This window comes from Patella vulgata, chromosome 6 (genome assembly GCF_932274485.2).
Source record: "Patella vulgata chromosome 6, xgPatVulg1.2, whole genome shotgun sequence".
NCBI classification, from domain to species: Eukaryota; Metazoa; Mollusca; class Gastropoda; family Patellidae; genus Patella; species Patella vulgata.
In genome coordinates this window covers 692,073-700,427 of record NC_065884.2, presented here as the reverse complement: position 1 = coordinate 700,427, position 8,355 = coordinate 692,073, and the positions used below count along the sequence as shown (strand labels likewise).

At 35.7% G+C, this 8,355-nt stretch overlaps 1 protein-coding gene across 1 annotated transcript; it reads left to right on the top strand.

Moving 5' to 3' along the window:
- The first annotated feature begins 104 nt into the window (after positions 1–104).
- On the top strand, positions 105–8,093 carry LOC126823975 (zinc finger HIT domain-containing protein 3). The gene is made up of 6 exons (XM_050553056.1): positions 105–193; positions 2,209–2,362; positions 2,901–2,932; positions 3,461–3,532; positions 4,466–4,561; positions 7,013–8,093. Exons 2-6 carry the CDS (start codon positions 2,286–2,288, stop codon positions 7,186–7,188), a joined length of 453 nt encoding a protein of 150 aa, XP_050409013.1. The 5' UTR covers positions 105–193; positions 2,209–2,285; the 3' UTR covers positions 7,189–8,093.
- Positions 8,094–8,355: the final 262 nt, after the last annotated feature.

Genomic DNA, 8,355 nt, shown 5'->3' with positions numbered 1-8,355 from the left:
GAAAAACAATTATTAATTTTGTATAGAAAATCTGAAAATATATTTTTTTATTTAATCTAAATAAACAAGAGAGAAAAATATTTTGATATAAACGGGGCATCACGTGATAGAAAAATTTATATAACGCATCACGGTTTACAGATATGTATTGCGGAGCATCGCGATCGGCAATAAACAGAAGAAATGAAAACACGTGCGTTTATTTACTTCTTATTTTCAACATCATTTCCTTAAATTAAGACAATCTTAGATCTTTCTCAAAACACCAGCTTGTAACTTCAAAGTGTACGTGACTCATAATGAGAAACGTCGGTTGCATCTGAAGCACAAATGAAACTGAAATGCGTATTAAAAAACAAATTAAACTTTACATTCACTTAGTTGGTTTATTAACTGCAACATTTCAATGGGAATATTCTCACCGTTACAATTAATAAACCTAGTGAATATTATCCATAAAGCTGTCTAGTTATCATGTATCACCTTCACTAAATCAACTAAATGCCTTTTAAGATAATTAATTAATTAAATTTTAGTTAGGAACTGATTAGATAACAAACCTTAATCTCTCAACCCTCCGTGTTTCGAGATAAGACATGAGGTCATTAGTATTACCTTCAACGTAGCACATGCGGGAGCGATTCGCACCCGGCATTTGTAAACAAAATTGACAATATTTTTAATAAAAACAACGATTGATTATTGTTATTTATATTATTTCTGCCAGACCCAACTACAATTAAGCATATAATCCTACCTGAAACGGGTACAAATCGTCGTTTTTAAAATCGAGGCGTTAAGCCGTTACTAAGACCACCATCCTTTTAAACGATACGCTGTCATCATGAAGGCGGGGCTAAATATAAGGCTTTTATAACAGCCAATCAATAGGGCAATCTAAAGCTCTGTAACTATGAATGGATTTCAATGGCGGTTAATGTCAGACAAAAACAACGCTTCATTAATTTAAATGCGAATATTTGGAGTTAGGCGACAGTTGTGCCACTACATTGGCCTCTGTAAGTTTAATTAATCATAATAGCATAAACTTATCTTATTTTAAAGATGTTACATGCATTAATAAAGAAATTGAGTTTGCCACTTGGAACTAAAGGCATCCAATCGTAGCTAAAAACAAACACATCAGTATATCTCAAGGTTTTTAGCTACGTTCTCGTAGCTAGGAACTGATTATCAGTATTTACTTTTTTATTTCCGTTATTATTATCCTTTCTGTCATGTTTTCCCCGTGGTGCAAGATGGAGGGCCTGACAAGGACTGTGTTTAGTAGTTTCGAGACCCTGTAGTAGGCACTGACGTCCACGTAAAAAGGGGGGGGGCGGATGGCCGAATGGTTAGCACATGCGCGCTGCACTGTATCATGCGGTCTGTCATTGAGGCGGGGTTTCGATTCACCGGTTGTACGTGACAAGGAGTAGGGTTGCCTGTCCAACCTCGTTGGTTTTCTCCAGGTCCTCCAGTTTCCTCCCACTGCTAAAGACCTCTACACGCAAGCGAATTATTGAAATAAAATTGAACCATGTGTTAGTCCCGAAATGACCTAGTTTGTGTCGAGTGGACATTAAACCCCATTTCTCTCTCTCTCTCCCCACGTAAAAAGACTGGTAAACAGTTGCAACACTTGGAATTTAAAATAAAAGTAGGTCGTAGCACAACTTTGTGAAAAATTTGCTTATGATAATAATAATAATAACTTTATTTCAAAAGAGTTGCCTGTCTTCATTAACACAGTGCTGATAAGTAGAAAGTTAATAAAACCCCATCTCATTTTAGAAATAAACAATAGTGTATATATATATATATATATATATATATATATTTGAAGTAATTAACACCTGCGCTTTTATTTTATTTAATTCTATAAAGAAAATGAGTAGGTTACAATATTGGTGCAGGAAGGAGGGCCTGAAAAGGAAAGCTGCCTAATCGTTCGGATAGTACGAAAAACTGAGGACCCGTGTATAAATTGGGTTGCACGTAAAAGATCCCTTGGCAGTTGGAATTCGATATAAGAGTAGGACATAGTGCCGCTGCCCGGCCAAAATTTCCCTCATAGCACACTGTATGGTGTATGTCCATCTTCATTAGCCCAGTCGGAGAAGAACAGTAGGACGTTCAACCCCATTTCATTTCCTATAATATTGTGATATTTTGGGAATTTACCAGTGATATTTTGTATCATTTCAGGAGGTTTATCAGGATTTTTATAAAGTTATCAACTAGAAGGTTAACAAGTTGTCTGGATTGTTAAACTTGTGACAAAGATGACGAGTATCAAGAAATGTGAAGTTTGTAATGAAAATGATTTTAAATACAAATGTCCACAATGTAGAATAAAATAGTAAGTTGTGTTGTTAATCAAAGTTTGTCTTAAACAATGAATTACTCGTCCCCCAACTAATGGTCTGTCAACCACTCGATCTCGTTCTGGTTTAATTATCGTACAGTAATTATTTATATGACAGATTGTGTGGGTAATACCATTTGATGGCCAAGTTCTTCATTATATTGAATCCAAGCCAAAAATCTAATTAATGCATTTGAGTATATTATAGCTTGGATTAAGTAATCCGTTTGAGTATTTAAAATTATATCGTGGATTAAGAAGTGAAAAGTTAGATATTTTTGAAATATTCAAATGAGGATCAGTGACTCTAATTTTAAATAGTAAGTGCAAGAGGACAGCACTACACACAAAACCAGACCTGGGAACAAGACAAACCTGTGGTCAAGACAAACCCGTGGACAAGACAAGCGAACAAGACAAACCCGTGGACACTGCAAGTAATATTAAATCAAGTGAATGTATCATGTAAATTTTAAAATGTTTTGTTATATTTCAGTTGTTCTGTAAAATGTTTGTGTTATATTTTTTTCAGTTGTTCTGTAAAATGTTACAAACAGCATAAAGGTAAGATAGAAAAAAATATAGGTGATATGGCCTACTATTTACAGGTATCTCATATATATATATCTATATATAGGTGATATGGCCTACCATTTATCCACAAGCGAATTATTGAAATAAAATTGAATCATACGCTAGTTCCAAAATTACCTAGTATTAGTTGAGTGGACATTAAACCCCATTTTATATTTCTGTCCAACAAATATTACTTAGGTCTTAATCATTCAGTGGTTTTGATTCTCCAGTTATATTTGACAAGGAGTAGGGTCACCTGTCCAACCTCGTGGTTTTCTCCTGGTCCTCCGGTTTCCTCCCACTGCTAAAGACCCCAGGTGCAAGCGAATTATTGACTTAAAGTTGTACTATGTGTTAGTCCCGAAATGACCTAGTTTGTGTCTAGTGGACGTTAAACCCCATTTCTCTCTCTCTGTATAGAAGTGTAAATAGAAATACCTCTGATCAATCGTAAATAAAAAAAACGCTAATGTTAGTCACAAATAATTTTAAAAAATCATCAATTTTTTTTTAAAGCAGAAGTTTGTAAACCACCACTTAAGATTGAAGAAGAGAAAAACAACCCTGTTTTAGAAGTCCAGAAGAAAGGTGGGTAGGATGGTAGCAGACTCTAAGCCTGGACCCTGGTTGTGTCAACTGATCATAATTCACTAACCATAAGGTCTGGTGGGTTCGGGGATTTTCCGATGTGGTTTCCCCATGTCAGTGGTGCAGGATGGTGGGCCTGACAAGGACAGCTATCTAGTTGTTCGCATGAGACGAAAAACTGAGGTCATCTTCATTAGCCCAGTCGGTGCAGAAAAGTAGGAGGTTAAACCCCATTTCATGTCTCATCAACTGATTATGACCCTGGTTGTGCCAAGTGGTCGAGCCATGACAAATGGTTGTGTCAAATGTTACATAGATAGTGTCAACTGCGCGCTTCAGCTTGTCGCGTCAAATGGTCCTGAGTGGGACTGGACTCACTATTGACAGCCCTGCTGATTGACTGCAGTCATCATAAAAACAACATAAAATATACCTGGGCCCTGTTTCTCGAAATCTTAACTGAAGATAAAATCCAAATTTTAGTAGAAACTTCAATTTTGATTGGCTAAGCACTAAAATCAATCTAATATTATCCAATCAAATTACTAAAACTTGTATTTTATCTTAGTTAAAATTTCATGAAGCAGCCCCAGGATTGCTGTGAACAACAAGAATCAACTAAAATCGGCACCAAATAAATAGTAGGCAGAGGTCACAATCTACCACGGCCCTTATTCACGAAAACTTAAACTAAGATAAAATCGAAATTTTAAGAAATACTGCAATTCGATTGGCTGACCAGTAGAATCAATTTGCATATATCCAATGAAGTTGCAGTATTTCTTAAAATTTCGATTTTATCTTGGTTTAAGTTTTCGTGAATAAGGGCCCTGAATCCATGGCCTACATCAATATACCTCAATAACATTTGGTGTCAAGTAGTTTTGAAATTAGATAATTTCTATGTTTTGGCGGTAATATTTATAATTTAAGAGAGTTTAGAAGAAGAAGGGGAGATAACCGGTGATGAGTCAGACGATGAAACAGACACAAAAGATAAAGTACCAATAGAATTATTACAAAAATTAGGTGGGTTTTACATTTCATCTTCTTGATGTTTGCATATCATTGGCTTATGGAGGTGTGTATTATATCATTCACATTTGATTGGCTCTGTGTAACTTGGGCATTCCCTGGGCTGACCTTAAAAATATCTTTGTTTCGCCTAACGCGACCGACTAACTAAAACCACCCCCGACTTAAATTATTTTATTGCACTTTTCCGCGATCTTTTTATTTTATTTTGTGTGTCAACCTGAAATATATCACGAGAGTTATTTCCCTTTACTATGGCTATGGTTTGATTCATTATTGAAACTGGTTGATCAAGACGAAAGCGTCATAGGTGTCGCTTCTCAACAAAATGGTTGCAGACGAAAGCACGTCCATTCCCACGAAATGATTCTGCCTCTTATGTCTGTGGGGCGTCGTTTTAAACATGACGACGATATTTTCAATATCCGTTTTCGAGAAAAATAAAGGCACAACCCGCACGATCGTTAAAAACGTGTTGAGGGAGTTTCAAACGTGAGTTTGTCGCAATTTGTGTGCGAGTCGTGCATCAAGAAAAATCCCGATGTCATTGATTTGTTTGCCAATAAAAGAAGACGAATGTTTGCACCCGGAAAATTATCAAGCTGTCAAATTAGCTCTTAAAAAAAAAAATCTGAAAAAAAAACCCCGACCTACCGACCCTTCTCCTCGATTGTGGGTCGGGTTTGGTGAAACAAAGATATTTTTAAGGTCAGCCCTGCTAAGACACTATGTCTCAAATTAAACTGGACCAAGCCTTATCCCTACGGCTTCCTCCAGTAAGTTTCCTAGGAAACATCTTTGTCTACGATATCACCCTAGGTGGAAGTGGACGTAAAACTCTAATAAACGAACAAACGAACGGCTCTGTGTGTATGTCAATCAACCTGACCTTTAATTTGATTGGCTCTGTGTATATGTCAATCAAGCAGGCCCCGAGTTCACAAAGCATTCTTAGATTTAAGTTAAAGATACATTATGGGAGATTTTTAAAGAGAGTTGGCCATTCTTGCTATAACAGTTCAAAAGTAGATGATGAAAGAAGAATATATTGAAAATTTCAGTCAAATTACTTTATTTTGAACATAGTTATCATCGTTGTAATATTTGACTAGAAATGGTAGCGAAATGCGCCTTCACCTTGGCCGATCGTTTGATTGACAGGCGTTAACTCCACCTACATATCTCGATTATCAAGTAAAGTTTTCAATGGCATACGGAAACGCTCTTCAGTGGACTCGCTAAGTACACTCTATCATTTAGCCTTGATCTAACTGACGTATTTTCATCAGGTTGCCCCATACTTGATTTAATCAATTAGTGAAATCCTATTTAAATCCGAGCTGTAGCCGAGCCATCCGTGGGTCTACAGAATTGATTTTGAGCTTGTTTAAATAAAGATCTAATTTATAATTTCTATAACATCTGAAGCCTAAATTAAGACTTGCAATAATCAGATTTAGCTCTTGCATAATGTATGTTTAATATGATTAATACAATGACATCATTATTAATTTAAGAATTTACTCAACTTTCAATCACTGTTTATGAGAAATATCTTTGATCCACAAACACAAAACTTTGCACATAGTTTCTAATTGATGTATTTGATATATTAAAACAACAAAAGTTTTATAAAGGGCTATATTGTAGTTAAAATAAGGCGAATTATTTTGAGTAAATTCTTAACTTAAGTCTGAGAATGCTTTGTGAACTTGGGGCCTGACCTTTAATTTGATAATGTCCATAATCCTGCCCTTACAGCATGTAACCCATTAGCACTCTACAATAAACAGGTTGGATTTGAAGTCGACTTTTAAATTAAATGGGGGTTTGGGTGGCCGTGTGGTCTAATACATGCGCTTTAGAACAGAAGGTTTGTCATAGGAGTCAAGTGGTGAGGTTTCGATGTGACACAATCTGGTTAAGACATATATCCTATTCCATTTCGTTTTTTATAGTTCAAAATTTCGTTTTTACTTGTCTTTACTACACTTGGATCTGGAAGACTTGTTATTTAACTCGTGTTCTGCTTGAAATGAGGGGTCAGCCAATCAAATGGTCTGTCGAATCGAGCATTTGAGCTTTTTTGCGCGGAACTGTGGGTAGACATTAACAGCGATAGAAATCAAAACAAAGCAAAAGTAGATTTTAAAAAGCATGGCGGTCGCTAATTGGTTAATTGAATGACTGACGTTATCGGGTCAAATGTCGCTTGATTGGTATCTGACGTCATAGAACGTGAACTCCCACTATAACTTGTTAGATCTACATGTAGTGTAGGCCATCGAAAGTATAAAAAACGAAACGAAATATAGATCTATATTTTAATTAGATTGGATGTGACAAGGACCCTACATCTAAACGAATGATTATAATAAATTTAATAGAAATAATTTTATTTATTAAATTATGAAATTTAATGGATTCTTTATATTCTGTTTTTAGAACAATCGTCGGAAATAACAAAAATGTTGGAGAACCCCCATCTACGAGCGATGATGGAGAATTTATATAACAGCGATAATTGTGGTCTAGATGTCAGCCACGCCATGCAGGAACCCATCTTTACCGAGTTCGCTGATGAATGTCTTAAAATAGTACAGCCACAGAAAATCGATTAACATTCCATATTGTAGCAACACAGAATAGTCCAGCCAGACTCGTAAGGGCTCACGAACAATGTGATTAAAATAGGACAGTGGGACTCACAGAATAAAACTGACACTGAATGTGGTTGAAACAGTTGTTGGACTTAAAGTCTCAATACCACTCTTGTTGTAACTGAATAATATGTCCCAATCTTTATTCTGGTCAACAAATTGTACTATTTTACAATATTCCAATTAATTGATGATACAAATTTCATCTTAACACACCTAATTTAAAAAATTGGAAAAATTCAACTAAATGATTTGAAAAGCCTGACGTAAAGCTTTTCAAATGTGACATGGATTTAAAAATATTTTTGAACCCTCTTGACAAGTAAAATAGGATTTAATGGATAATTTACAAAACAGGTAGGACACTAACACATCTAGTACTTAGAATAAGGCTATTTTTTATTTTCTGGAGCTGTCAAGCCAGCAAGAGTGTTATTGTCCCTTTAAAGATTTTAATAAAAGGATGAGACACAGTCAGCTTGTGACACATACATCCATTGGAATGGGTGGGAACATGGCTGTCTGGTCATGTGACACAGTTAGCTAGTGAGTGGGAACACAGCTGTCAGGTCATGTGATACAGTCAGCTAGTGACACCTACATCCATTGGAGTGAGAGTGGGAACACAGCTATTTGGTCATGTGATACAGTCAGCTAGTGACACCTACATCCATTGGAGTGAGTGGGCTGTGTCTATCTTACCTTCTGTGATTATTATGTTGTGTGTTGTGTCATCATCCAGTTGCACTCAGTAATATTGTATGTATGCAGTTGATCGAAGGGAGATAACCACTATTTAGCTAACATATGTGTTTTATGCATTGAAAGTTTTCATAAAATAAACATGAATTATTGTATTAGTATAATCAGAATCTGAATTAAGTATTCACGATTTTAGCAATATTATTGAATATTTCCCATCCTTTGGCGAAAAATTTATAACATTGTAAAAACGGATATTTATCATAACTTGATTGATTTGGTTTCATAGTGAAAACTTGATGGCCACTGTATAGGAAAATACTGTAGTATCTCAAAATTTTTATGGGGCTTATTCAGGGAGATAATCTTGACTCCCTGAATATAAAGGACCCTTATTTTGTCAAAATCATTGAATAGGGGGGATGG